The following is a 15,162-nucleotide window of genomic DNA, read 5'->3' on the forward strand; positions in this document are numbered from 1 at the left end:
CAGCCTCTTATTCACTTCTTATTCCTACTCCAGCCTCTTATTCACTTCTTATTCCTACTCCAGCCTCTTATTCACTTCTTATTCCTACTCCAGCTTCTTATTCACTTCTTATTCCTACTCCAGCCTCTTATTCACTTCTTATTCCTACTCCAGCCTCTTATTCACTTCTTATTCCTACTCCAGCCTCTTATTCACTTCTTATTCCTACTCCAGCCTCTTATTCACTTCTTATTCCTACTCCAGCCTCTTATTCACTTCTTATTCCTACTCCAGCTTCTTATTCACTTCTTATTCCTACTCCAGCTCCTTATTCACTTCTTATTCCTACTCCAGCCTCTTATTCACTTCTTATTCCTACTCCAGCCTCTTATTCACTTCTTATTCCTACTCCAGCTTCTTATTCACTTCTTATTCCTACTCCAGCTTCTTATTCCTACTCCAGCCTCTTATTCACTTCTTATTCCTACTCCAGCCTCTTATTCACTTCTTATTCCTACTCCAGCCTCTTATTCACTTCTTATTCCTACTCCAGCCTCTTATTCACTTCTTATTCCTACTCCAGCTTCTTATTCACTTCTTATTCCTACTTCAGCCTCTTATTCACTTCTTATTCCTACTCCAGCCTCTTATTCACTTCTTATTCCTACTCCAGCCTCTTATTCACTTCTTATTCCTACTCCAGCTTCTTATTCACTTCTTATTCCTACTCCAGCCTCTTATTCACTTCTTATTCCTACTCCAGCCTCTTATTCACTTCTTATTGGAGCTCCAGCTTCTTATTCAGAACATGTTATATTAAAACATTAAAATTAAATAGAATCACTAAGACTACATTGTATAAACAAAATATAATATCTATTACACACATCTCAATAGTATTTTGCTTGACCCACAAAGCATTTGGGCATGAAATAGGTGGTAAAGTGGGCACAGGGACCAGATTTTCTATATTAGAATAAGTAGCTGTAGTTGTGTAAGGGTTAAATAGCCTTGGGCAACAAATGTGACACTTGGAATCCACAGAGGGGGGTCACTTACCTATAACCCACTTCCAATTGGTCTTGCCCAACAAGGTTTTGGGTATGAAATAGGGTGGTAAAGTGGGCCCAATCACCAATAGAAAATCTGGTCCCTGTGCCCATTTTACCACCTATTTCATGCCCAGAACCTGTGTGGGCCAAGCAAAGTACTATCGGAATGTGTGTAATAGATATTATATTTTGTTTATACAATGTAGTCATAGTGATTCTATTTGATTTAAATGTTTTATTATAACATGTTCTGAGTAAGAAGCTGGAAAATGAATAAGTAGCTGACTCCAGCCCGGTGTTACAGTACATAATGAGAGATCAGTGCTGGGCTGGGGAATGAACAGCCAACCAAGGAAACCTAATAACACCGAGGTTATTACACTCCGCCATTACAGTCCAGGTTTTATGGAAATCCCTGCTTAAGTCCAGATGGTTACATCAAATTGACTGCAGTACTAATTAAATCACCTGTGCTCAAGCATGGAAATCCTGTAATGATGGAGTGTAATAGGAAATAGCTGAGCAAAAAGCATTGATTGCATGGGAAAATATACAATAACATCATTCATTTATAGAGCAATATGCTATTAAGATTTTCAAAAACAAATGCATTATTATGCCTACCTGTAATTAATAAATATCTGTAACTCCTCCCATTCATCAATATACTGTATCCCCTCCCTCTAACTCCTACTATTACTCCTTATATCCCCTCCCTATAACTCCTACTATTACTCCTTATATCCCCTCCCTATAACTCCTCCTATTACTCCATATATCCCCTCCTTCTAACTCCTCCTATTACTCCTGATATCACCTCCCTATAACATCTATTACTCCATATATCTCCTCTCTATAACATCTATTACTCCATATATCCCCTCCCTATAACTCCTCCGATTACTCAATATACCCTCCCCATAACTCCTCCTATTACTCCATATATCCCCTCCTTATTACACCTCCTATTACTCCATATATCCCCTCCCTATAACTCCTATTACTCCATATATCCCCTCCCTATAACTCCTCCTATTACTCCATATATCCTCTCCCTATAACTCCTCCTATTACTCCATATATCCTCTCCCTATAACTCCTCCTATTACTCCATATATCCCCTCCCTATAACTCCTCCTATTACCTCATATATCCCCTCCCTATAACTCCTCCTATTACTCCATATATCCTCTCCCTATAACTCCTCCTATTACCTCATATATCCCCTCCCTATAACACCTCCCCATAACTCCTCCTATTACTCCATATATCCCCTCCCTATAACTCCTCCTATTACTCCATATATCCCCTCTCTATAACTCATCCTATTACTACATAAATCCCCTCCCTATAACACCTCCCCATAACTCCTCCTATTACTCCATATATCCCCTCCCTATAACTCCTCCTATTACTCCATATATCCCCTCCCTATAACTCCTCCTATTACTCCTTATATCCTCTCCCTATAACTCCTCCTATTACTCCATATATCCCCTCCCTATAACTCCTCCTATTACCTCATATATCCCCTCCCTATAACTCCTCCTATTATATTACTCCATATATCCTCTCCCTATAACTCCTATTACTCCATATATCCCCTCCCTATAACTCCTCCTTTTACTCCATATATCCTCTCCCTATAACTCTTCCTATTACTCCATATATCCCCTCCCTATAACTCCTCCGATTACTCCATATATCCCCTCCCCATAACTCCTCCTATTACTTCATATATCCCCTCCCCATAACTCCTCCTATTACTCCATATATCCCCTCCCCATAACTCCTCCTATTACTCCATATATCCCCTCCCTATAACTCCTATTACCTCATATATCCCCTCCCTATAACTCCTACTATTACTCCATATATCCTCTCCCTATAACTCCTCCTATTACTCCATATATCCCCTCCCTATAACTCATCCTATTACTTCATATATCCCCTCTCTATAACTCGTCCTATTACTACATAAATCCCTTCCCTATAACTCCTCCTATTACTCCATATATCCCCTCCCTATAACTCCTCCTATTACTCCATATATCCCCTCCCTATAACGCCTCCTATTACTCCATATACCCCTTCCCTATATCTCCTCCTATTACTCCATATATCCCCTCCCTATAACTCCTCCTATTCCTCCATATATCCCCTCCCTATAACTCCTCCGATTACTCCATATATCCCCTCTCTATAACTCCTATTACTCCATATATCCCCTCCCTATAACTCCTCCTATTACTCCATATATCCCCTCCCTATAACTCCATATATCCTTTCCCTATAACTCCTCCTATTACTCCATATAGTCCCTCCCTATAACTCCTCCTATTACTCTGTATATCCCCTCCCTATAGCTCCTCCTATTACTCCATATATCCCCTCCCTATAACTCCTCCTATTACTCCATATATCCCCTCCCTATAACTCCATATATCCTTTCCCTATAACTCCTCCTATTACTCCATATATCCTCTCCCTATAACTCCTATTACTCCATATATCCCCTCCCTATAACTCCTCCTATTACTCCATATATCCTCTCCCTATAACTCCTCCTATTACTCCATATATCCCCTCCCTATAACTCCTCCTATTACTCCATATATCCTCTCCCTATAACTCCTCCTATTACTCCATATATCCTCTCCCTATAACTCCTCCTATTACTCCATATATCCCCTCCCTCTAACTCCTCCTATTACCTCATATATCCCCTCCCTATAACCTCCTATTACTCCATATATCCTCTCCCTATAACTCCTCCTATCACTCCATATATCCCCTCCCTATAACTCCTCCTATTACTCCATATATCCTCTCCCTATAACTCCTCCTATTACTCCATATATCCCCTCCCTATAACACTTTCTATTACTCCATATATCCCTTGTGACCGGGTTCCAGTCCCAAGCCAACTCCTCCATGTGCCCAGGATTGCATCTGCGGCATGAATGGGTAACCCTTGTGATATATCCTCTCTTGTTACTCCATATATCCTCTCCTGATACTCCACTCTATATATCCTCTCTTATTATTCCATATATCCTCTCCCTATAACTCCTCCTATTACTCCATATATCCCCTCCCTATAACTCCTCCTATTACTCCATATATCCCCTCCCTATAACTCCTCCTATTACTCCATATATCCTTTCCCTATAACTCCTCCTATTACTCCATATATCCCCTCCCTATAACTCCTCCTATTACCTCATATATCCCCTCCCTATAACTCCTCCTATTATATTACTCCATATATCCTCTCCCTATAACTCCTCCTATTACTCCATATATCCCCTCCCTATAACTCCTCCTTTTACTCCATATATCCTCTCCCTATAACTCTTCCTATTACTCCATATATCCCCTCCCTATAACTCCTCCTATTACTCCATATATCCCCTCCCTCTAACTCCTCCTATTACTCCTTATATCCCCTCCCTATAACTCCTATTACTCCATATATCCCCTCCTTCAAACTCCTCCTATTACTCCTGATATCACCTCCTTATAACATCTATTACTCCATATATCCCCTCCCTATAACTCCTCCGATTACTCCATATATCCCCTCCCCATAACTCCTCCTATTACTCCATATATCCCCTCCCCATAACTCCTCCTATTACTCCATATATCCCCTCCCCATAACTCCTCCTATTACTCCATATATCCCCTCCCTATAACTCCTATTTCCTCATATATCCCCTCCCTATAACTCCTCCTATTACTCCATATATCCTCTCCCTATAACTCCTCCTATTACTCCATATATCCCCTCCCTATAACTCCTCCTATTACTTCATATATCCCCTCTCTATAACTCATCCTATTACTACATAAATCCCCTCCCTATAACTCCTCCTATTACTCCATATATCCCCTCCCTATAACTCCTCCTATTACTCCATATATTCCCTCCCTATAACTCCTCCTATTACTCCTTATATCCCCTCCTTATAACTCCTCCTATTACTCCTTATATCCCTCCCTATAACTCCTCCTATTACTCCTTATATCCCTCCCTATAACTCCTCCTATTACTCCATGTATATCCCCTCCCTATAACTCCTATTACTCCATATATTCCCTCCCTATAACTTCTCCTATTACTCCATATATCCCCTCCCTATAACTCCTCCTATTATTCCATATATCCCCTCCCTATAACGCCTCCTATTACTCCATATACCCCTTCCCTATATCTCCTCCTATTACTCCATATATCCCCTCCCTATAACTCCTCCTATTACTCCATATATCCCCTCTCTATAACTCCTCCTATTACTCCATATATCCCCTCCCTATAACTCCTCCTATTACTCCATATATCCCCTCCCTATAACTCCATATATCCTTTCCCTATAACTCCTCCTAATACTCCATATAGTCCCTCCCTATAACTCCTCCTATTACTCTGTATATCCCCTCCCTATAGCTCCTCCTATTACTCCATATATCCCCTCCCTATAACTCCTCCTATTACTCCATATATCCCCTCCCTATAACTCCATATATCCTTTCCCTATAACTCCTCCTATTACTCCATATCCTCTCCCTATAACTCCTATTACTCCATATATCCCCTCCCTATAACTCCTCCTATTACTCCATATATCCTCTCCCTATAACTCCTCCTATTACTCCATATATCCCCTCCCTATAACTCCTCCTACTACTCCATATATCCTCTCCCTATAACTCCTATTACTCCATATATCCTCTCCCTATAACTCCTCCTATTACTCCATATATCCCCTCCCTCTAACTCCTCCTATTACCTCATATATCCCCTCCCTATAACTCCTCCTATTACTCCATATATCCCTTCCCTATAACACTTTCTATTACTCCATATATCCCTTGTGACCGGGTTCCAGTCCCAAGCCAACTCCTCCATGTGCCCAGGATTGCATCTGCGGCATGAATGGGTAACCCTTGTGATATATCCTCTCTTGTTACTCCATATATCCTCTCCTGATACTCCACTCTATATATCCTCTCTTGTTATTCCATATATCCTCTCCTGATATACCATATATCCTCTCTTGATACTCCATAGATCCTCTCTTATTACTCCATATATCTTCTCTTGTTACAGTACTCCATATATCCTCTCCTGATACTCCATATATCCTCTCCCGTTACTTCATATATCCTCTCTTGATATACCATGTTTCCTCTCCCGATACTCCATATATCCTCTTCTGATACACCTTATATCCTATCCTGATACTCCATATATCCTCTCTTGATATTCCATAAATTTTCTCCTGTTACTCCATATATCTTCTCCTGATACTCCATATATCCTCTCTTGATACTCCACATTTCCTCTCCTGATACACCATATATCTTCTCCTGATACTCCATATATCCTCTCCTGATACTCCATATATCCTTTCCTGATACTCCATATATCCTCTCTTGTTACTCCATATATCCTCTTCTATTACTCCATATATCATCTCTTGTTACTCCATATATCCCCACCTATTATACCATATATCCCCTCCTGTTACTCCATATATCCTTTCCTGTTACTCCATATATCCCCTTCTATTATGCCATATATCCCCTCCTGTTACTCCATATGTCCTCTCCTGTTACCCCATATATCCCCTCCAATTATGCCATATATCCCTTCTATTATGCCAAATATCCCTCATTTTACTCCATATATCCACTTTTATTATACCATATATCCCCTCCTGTTACTCCTTATATCCCCTTCTAATATGCCATACCGTATATCCTCTCCCGTTACTTCATATATCCTCTCTTTATACTACTTACTTCCTTTCCTGATACTCCATATAGCCTCTTCTGATACACCATATATCTTCTCCTGATACTCCATATATCCTTTCTTGTTAATTCATATATCTTCTCTTGTTACTCCATATATCCTTTCCTGTTACTCCATATATCCTCTATTGATACTCCATATATCCTCTTCTGTTACTCCATATATTCTCTCCTGATACTCCTTATATCCTCTCCTGTTACTTCATATATCCTCTCCTGATACACCATATATCCTTTCCTGATTCTCCATACATCCTCTCCTGATACTCCATATATCCTCTCCTGTTACACCATATATCCTTTCCTGATACTCCATACATCCTCTCTTGTTACTCCATATATCCTTTCCTGTTACTCCATATATCCCCTTCTATTATGCCATATATCACCTCCTGTTACTCCATATATCCTCTCGTTACTCCATAGATCCTCTCCTGATACATCATTTTTCCTCTCCTGTTACTCCATATGTCCTCTCCTGATACTCCATATATCCTCTTCTGTTACTCCATATATTCTCTCCTGATACTCCTTATATCCTCTCCTGTTACTTCATATATCCTCTCTTGATACACCATATATCCTTTCCTGATTCTCCATACATCCTCTCCTGATACTCCATATATCCTCTCCTGTTACACCATATATCCTTTCCTGATACTCCATACATCCTCTCTTGTTACTCCATATATCCTTTCCTGTTACTCCATATATCCCCTTCTATTATGCCATATATCCCCTCCTGTTACTCCATATATCCTCTCTTGTTACTCCATAGATCCTCTCCTGATACATCATTTTTCCTCTCCTGTTACTCCTTATGTCCTCTCCTGATACTCCATATATCCTCTTCTGACACTGTACACCATATATCCTGTCTTGTTACACCATATATCCTCTCTTGTTACTCCATATATCCTCTCCTGTTACTCCATATAACCTCTCCTGATAATCCATATATCCACTATTGATATACTCCATATATCCTCTCTTGTTACTCCATATATCCTCTATTGATACTCCATATATCCTCTCCTGTTACTCCATATTTCCTGTCGTTACTCCATATATTCTCTCCTGATACTCCTTATATCCTCTACAGTTACTTCATATATCCTCTCCTGATACACCATATATCCTTTCCTGATTCTCCATACATCCTCTCCTGATACTCCATATATCCTCTCCTGTTACACCATATATCCTTTCCTGATACTCCATACATCCTCTCTTGTTACTCCATATATCCTTTCCTGTTACTCCATATATCCCCTCCTGTTACTCCATATATCCTCTCTTGTTACTCCATAGATCCTCTCCTGATACATCATTTTTCCTCTCCTGTTACTCCTTATGTCCTCTCCTGATACTCCATATATCCTCTTCTGACACTGTACACCATATATCCTGTCTTGTTACACCATATATCCTCTCCTGATACTCCATATATCCTCTTCTGACACTGTACACCATATATCCTCTCTTGATACTCCATATATCCTCTCCTGTTACTCCATATATACTCTCTTGCTACTCCATATATCCTTTCCTGATACTCCATATATCCTCTCCCGTTACTTCATATATCCTCTGTTGATACTCCATATTTCCTCTCCTGATACTCCATATATCTTCTCCTGATACTCCATATATCCTCTCCTGATACTCCATATATCATCTCGTTACTCCATATATCATCTCTTGTTACTCCATATATCCTCTCCTGTTACTCCATATATCCTCTCCTGTTACTCCATATATCATCTCTTGTTACTCCATATATCCTCTCGTTACTCCATATATCATCTCTTGTTACTCCATATATCCCCTCCTGTTACTCCATATATCCTTTCCTGTTACTCCATATATCCCCTCCAATTATGCCATATATCCCCTCCTGTTACTCCATGTGTCCTCTCCTGTTACCCCATATATCCCCTCCAATTATGCCATATATCCCTTCTATTATGCCATATATCTCTCATTTTACTCCATATATCCTCTCCTGTTATGCTATATACCCCTCCTGTTACTCCATATATCCCCTCCTATTATGCCATATCTACCTCCTGTTACTCCATACATCCCCCCCTACTACGCCATACATCCCCTCCTGTTATGCTATATAACCCCTCCTATTATGCCATATCTACCTCCTGTTACTCCATACATCCCCCCCTACTACGCCATACATCCCCCCCTACTACGCCATACATCCCCTCCTATTATGCCATATCTACCTCCTGTTACTCCCTACATCCCCTCCTATTATGCCATATCTACCTCCTGTTACTCCATACATCCCCCCCTACTACGCCATACATCCCCTCCTGTTATGCTATATAACCCCTCCTATTATGCCATATCTACCTCCTGTTACTCCATACATCCCCCCCTACTATGCCATACATCCCCTCCTGTTATGCTATATATCTCCTCCTGTTATGCCATATATCACTGCTGTGTGCAGCACAGACAGCAGCTAGATGGGCTTTGAGTGACTGAATCAGGTGCTGGTAGGTGGGCACAGGTATCTGGAGCCATGCTGACTGCAGTGCATCCCACAGCTGCTGGAGGGTGCGTGGTGGTGTCTCTAACACAACAATTGAGGTGGTCCCACAGCTGCTGGAGGGTGTGTGGTGGTGTCTCTAACACAACGATCGAGGTGGTCCCACAGCTGCTGGAGGGTGTGTGGTGGTGTCTCTAACACAACGATTGAGGTGGTCCCACAGCTGCTGGAGGGTGCGTGGTGGTGTCTCTAACACAACGATCGAGGTGGTCCCACAGCTGCTGGAGGGTGTGTGGTGGTGTCTCTAACACAACGATCCAGGTGGTCCCACAGATGCTCAATTGGGTTCAAGTCTGGGGAATTATGGGGCAAGGGAAGTTGTCGGAAGTCTTGGTCATGTTCGCCCAACCACTGTCGGACATTTCTAGCCGTGTGACTTGTCTTATTGTCTTGCTGGAAGTTCCCATCCGCCTCAGGGAAGACAATCAGTATGTATGGGTGTACGTGCTCTGCCAGGATGGATTCAATTCAGCGGAGGTCCAATTCCGTTATAGGCGTGAAAATGGAAGCCTTTTCTGCCAATGTACCTTCGTTAGCACAGGTGCAGGGACCGTCCGTTTGCAGCCGGGTTCGCTGAACTGTTTTAGACACACGTCTGGTGGCCCCAGGTCCATTTTGAGGGTGAGCTGCTCCACTGTAGCGTCGGTCGGCCCTCACGCAGCTTCGTAGCTGACGTTCACCTCTGACATCAGTGGCACGTGGCGCTCCGCAGTTTCCACGCCGGTTATTCACAATGGTGTTATTTGTTCAGTCACGATATACACATTCACCACAGCCGCACGCGGACAGCTCACAAACTGCGCTGTTTCATACAGTAAATACCGCCACCCTTGCCCCGAAAGCCAATAATCATCCCTTTTTGGAACTCTGATAAATCGCCCCTTTTACCCATGACAGCAACGAGTGATATGTCACACCTTATATACCCACCAAGCCAGCGCACGGCCCGTGACGTACTTCATGAGCTACACACTGCTGACGTGAAATGTAGGAGGTGGTGATAATAATGTGACCGACTGTGCAATACTCTTCTTTACCTGTAATCCTCCTTCTTACTACTGTATATATGTCCCCTTTTGTTACTCCATATGAGCCCCCCATATAACCCTCTCATTACTCCTTATGGTCCTCTGTTTACCCCCACCTCTTATTCCACGTGACACTCTGTTTATCCCGTCCCGTTGCCCCATATGTCCTACTATTTAGTCCTTATGTACCCTGACTGGTTTATGTATAATGGGCGCAGGGTGTGTTGTGGGCATGGGCACCTGAATCCGGGGACCCCCACGCTCCCCCTGCACCCATGTCATGTACTTACCTTGTGGTCTCTGCTGCCATTTCCCTGACATACATACACACACAGAGATTGCATGCAGACCCCTCCTCAGATAAAATGACCCTGTGCCCCTTCCATTTAGCCTTTCATAGTACCCCATGTGCCTTCTCCCATTAAACCCCATCTGTAACCCTGTGTATTCCCAGTCCCGTATACAGCTGGTACCGTACGCTACGCCTGTATAATGGAGTGTATCCCCCGTCTTGGGAAGCAGTTTGGGGGTTAATGGCTGGGTCCCGGAAATCTTCTTACTCTCTATAAGAGGGAGGTGGGAAGACGGGCAATGAATGAGGCCTTTGAGCTGGGGGGTGGGAGCCAGAGCTGGGAATAGGCGGAAGGAAAGTGCTGGAGAGAGGAAGAGGGACAGCGGGAGACAGACGTGGACACAGCAACAGCCGGCCTGTCCCCATCTGATATATATATCATTATATTATAGCTATGGATAGAGTAGGAATCTCTCTATAACACTCTGCTCTGCTGCCTGAATAATACTCTGCTCTCTGTATAATACTCTAACTTTATGCAACGTTTGTGTGTGTATAATATACTTTATAATACTCTGCACTCTGTATAATACTCTGTAACTTTATGCAACGTTTGTGTGTGTATAATATACTTTATAATACTCTGCACTCTGTATAATACTCTGTAACTTTATGCAACGTTTGTGTGTGTATAATATACTTTATAATACTCTGCACTCTGTATAATACTCTGTAACTTTATGCAACGTTTGTGTGTGTATAATATACTTTATAATACTCTGCACTCTGTATAATACTCTGTAACTTTATGCAACGTTTGTGTGTGTATAATATACTTTCTAATACTCTGCACTCTGTATAATACTCTGAGCTTAATATCCTGTATAATGCTCCATATAATACTGTGTGTATATTATATTCTGCACTCTGTGTAATAATGTTTGTATAATACTCTGCACTTTGTATAATATATGCTACAATATATTGCTCTTCGTATTATACTCTACATAGCACCTTGTGTACAGTACTCTGCTCTGTGTATAATATGCTTGTTATATAATACTCTGTACACTGTATAATATGCTTACTGTATAATACTCTGTATAATATGCTCACTGTAATATACCATGCACCATACGCTGCTCTCAGTATAACACTCTGCTCTCAGTATAACACTCTGCCCTCAGTATAACACTCTGCCCTCAGTATAACACTCTGGTCTCTGTATAACACTCTGGTCTCTGTATAACACTCTGGTCTCTGTATTATACTCTGGTCTCGGTGTAACACTCTGGTCTCGGTGTAACACTCTGGTCTCGGTGTAACACTCTGGTCTCGGTGTAATACTCTGGTCTCGGTGTAATACTCTGCTTTTGTAATAATACTCTGCTCTCTGTATAATATTCTGCTCTCTGTATAATACTCTGCTTTTGGTGTAATATTCTGCTCTGGGTGTAATACTCTGCTCTGGGTGTAATAATCTGTGTTATACAGAGTATTCTCCAGGGAGCGTATTATACACAGTGTGTGTAATACTATATAAGGCACAGAGGAGGAATGGCTGCCTAGTATGTAGGTGATAACTCTGGGGAGACCAGTATGGTACATTGGGTTAGAGGTATTGGGGTACAGTAATGGCGCAGGACAGAGGACACTGGGAGCCCCCAGACAAATGGGCCGATATGGAAGAGAACCTCAGGATTCTACAGGACATGAACATGTTATACATCCGGCAGATCGCACTCAGCCTGCAGGTAACCCATATCGCTGTCTGCGTCACCCTGCAATGGGCGGGGCACACTATGTATCATAGCTCCTATCTGTCTGTGTCACCCTGCAATGGGCGGGGCACACTCCATGTATCATAGCTCCTCCCTGTCTGCGTCACCCTGCAATGGGCGGGGCACACTCCATGTATCATAGCTCCTCCCTGTCTGCGTCAGCCTGCAATGGGCGGGGCACACCATGTATCATAGCTCCTCTCTGTCTGTGTCACCCTGCAGTGGGCGGGCAGACGCCATGCTGTCTGTGTCAGCCTGCAGTGGGCGGGCAGATGCCATGCTGTCTGTGTCAGCCTGCAGTGGGCGGGCAGATGCCATGCTGTCTGTGTCAGCCTGCAGTGGGATGGGCAGATGCCATGCTGTCTGTGTCACCCTGCAGTGGGCGGGCAGATGCCATGCTGTCTGTGTCACCCTGCAGTAGGAGGGCAGGCGCCGTGTCTCACAGAGAAGTGCTTCTGGGCAGGACATTGTTCTGGACAAAACCTTTGAGGGAAAAGCTCTTAATGGATTTGCCTAGTTTGGATTGTTATTATACTAATGAGCTGAGTGCCCCCATATTAGGGTGAGGGTCCCCATATTAGGACAGTGGATGCATACAGTGCATTACCCTGATATTGGACCACATAAGCAGTGATGCTATTTCTGCCCTTGTAGGGTCTTCCTGCTCTGGATGTGATCACATGGAGCTGCTTCCATTGTGTCATCAGTGGTAACCATGCTGCAGAGTGCCTCTCATATATATATATATATATATATATATAATATTTAGCCAGATATAGGGGCCTATTCATCAACACTAACATAATGTTTTTAAGGACATTTTCATTAATTACCGTTATTTTAGTATTCATGAAGACACTTAACTCAGGAGATATCACTGATATCATTATATATATATATATATATATATATATTTCACTGCTATCTCCCGTCACTATCTCCTGTCACTGATCTCTCTCCTGTCACTGCTATCTCTCTCCTGTCACTGCTATCTCTCTCCTGTCACTGATCTCTCTCCTGTCACTGATGACACTCTCCTGTCACTGATGACACTCTCCTGTCACTGATGACACTCTCCCGTCACTGACACTCTCCCGTCACTGTAATCTCTCCCGTCACTGTAATCTCTCCCGTCACTGTAATCTCTCCTGTCACCGCTACTCTCCCGTCACTGTAATCTCTCCTGTCACTGCTATCTCTCTCCTGTCACTGATCTCTCTCCTGTCACTGATCTCTCCCCTGTCACTGATCTCTCTCCTGTCACTGATCTCTCTCCTGTCACTGATCTCTCTCCTGTCACTGATCTCTCTCCTGTCACTGATCTCTCTCCTGTCACTGATCTCTCTCCTGTCACTGATCTCTCTCTCCTGTCACTGATCACTCTCCTGTCACTGATCACTCCCCTGTCACTGATCGCTCTCCTGTCACTGATCGCTCTCCTGTCACTGATCGCTCTCCTGTCACTGATCACTCTCCTGTCACTGATCACTCTCCTGTCACTGATCACTCTCCTGTCACTGATCGCTCTCCTGTCACTGCTGCTCTCCTGTCACTGCTGCTCTCCTGTCACTGATACTCTCCTGTCACTGCTATCTCTCTCCTGTCACTGCTATCTCTCTCCTGTCACTGCTATCTCTCTCCTGTCACTGATCTCTCTCCTGTCACTGATCTCTCTCCTGTCACTGCTATCTCTCTCCGGTCACTGATCTCTCTCCGGTCACTGATCTCTCTCCTGTCACTGATCTCTCTCCTGTCACTGATCTCTCTCCTGTCACTGATCTCTCTCCTGTCACTGATCTCTCTCCTGTCACTGCTATCTCTCTCCTGTCACTGATCTCTCTCCTGTCACTGATCTCTCTCCTGTCACTGATCTCTCTCCTGTCACTGATCTCTCTCCTGTCACTGATCTCTCTCCTGTCACTGATCTCTCTCCTGTCACTGATCTCTCTCCTGTCACTGATCTCTCTCCTGTCACTGATCTCTCCTGGGTAAGTCTGCCAGCGTTAATTTCCACACTCCCCATACATTGGTACATTGGTACATTAGTACATTAGTATGGGGATATGGAAATTATGCTATTCATCAAATTACGAAAATGAAGGATAGTTACTATACGTCACTGTCAGATGGCATATAGTGGGTTACACTTACCTGCTGTCAGGTGGCGCACAGCGGGTTACACTTACCTGCTGTCGGATGGCATATAGCGGGTTACACTTACCTGCTGTCAGATGGCGTATAGCGGGTTACACTTACCTGCTGTCAGATGGCGTATAGCGGGTTACACTTACCTGCTGTCAGATGGCGTATAGCGGGTTACACTTACCTGCTGTCAGATGGCGTACAGCGGGTTACACTTACCTGCTGTCAGATGGCGTATAGCGGGTTACACTTACCTGCTGTCAGATGGCGTATAGCGGGTTACACTTACCTGCTGTCAGATGGCGTATAGCGGGTTACAGATGGCGTAGGTCCTCCTCCGCGCCCTCCGTCACTCTGGTCCCTCTTCAGGCTCCGGTGGCTGCGCTGACACTGCGTTCTCCTGGCAGAACAAGTTGTTTTCTTTTTAAACTGTACTGAGCTCTGCCAGGAGAGCGCGTGTCAGCGCAGCCACTGGAGCCTGAGGCAGCTGAAGCGGGCA

General features: G+C 43.3%; 1 protein-coding gene across 6 annotated transcripts in view; it reads left to right on the forward strand.

Moving 5' to 3' along the window:
• RTKN (rhotekin) overlaps positions 1-15,162 on the forward strand; it is a 153,487-nt gene that overhangs the window by 26,974 nt on the left and 111,351 nt on the right. For 3 of the 6 annotated variants that reach the window (XM_088454462.1, XM_088454467.1, XM_088454469.1), the window contains exon 1: positions 11,119-12,494. The exons of the other annotated variants lie outside the window; for them this stretch is intronic. In XM_088454462.1, the coding sequence (XP_088310588.1) occupies positions 12,375-12,494 (120 nt within the window). In that variant the 5' untranslated portion in view covers positions 11,119-12,374. Of the gene's footprint in view, positions 1-11,118; positions 12,495-15,162 lie in introns of those variants that run through there. 6 annotated transcript variants of the gene reach the window in all.

This window comes from Taudactylus pleione, unplaced genomic scaffold (assembly GCF_031769625.1).
Source record: "Taudactylus pleione unplaced genomic scaffold, aTauple2 ptg000618l, whole genome shotgun sequence".
Lineage (NCBI taxonomy): Eukaryota > Metazoa > Chordata > Amphibia > Anura > Myobatrachidae > Taudactylus > Taudactylus pleione.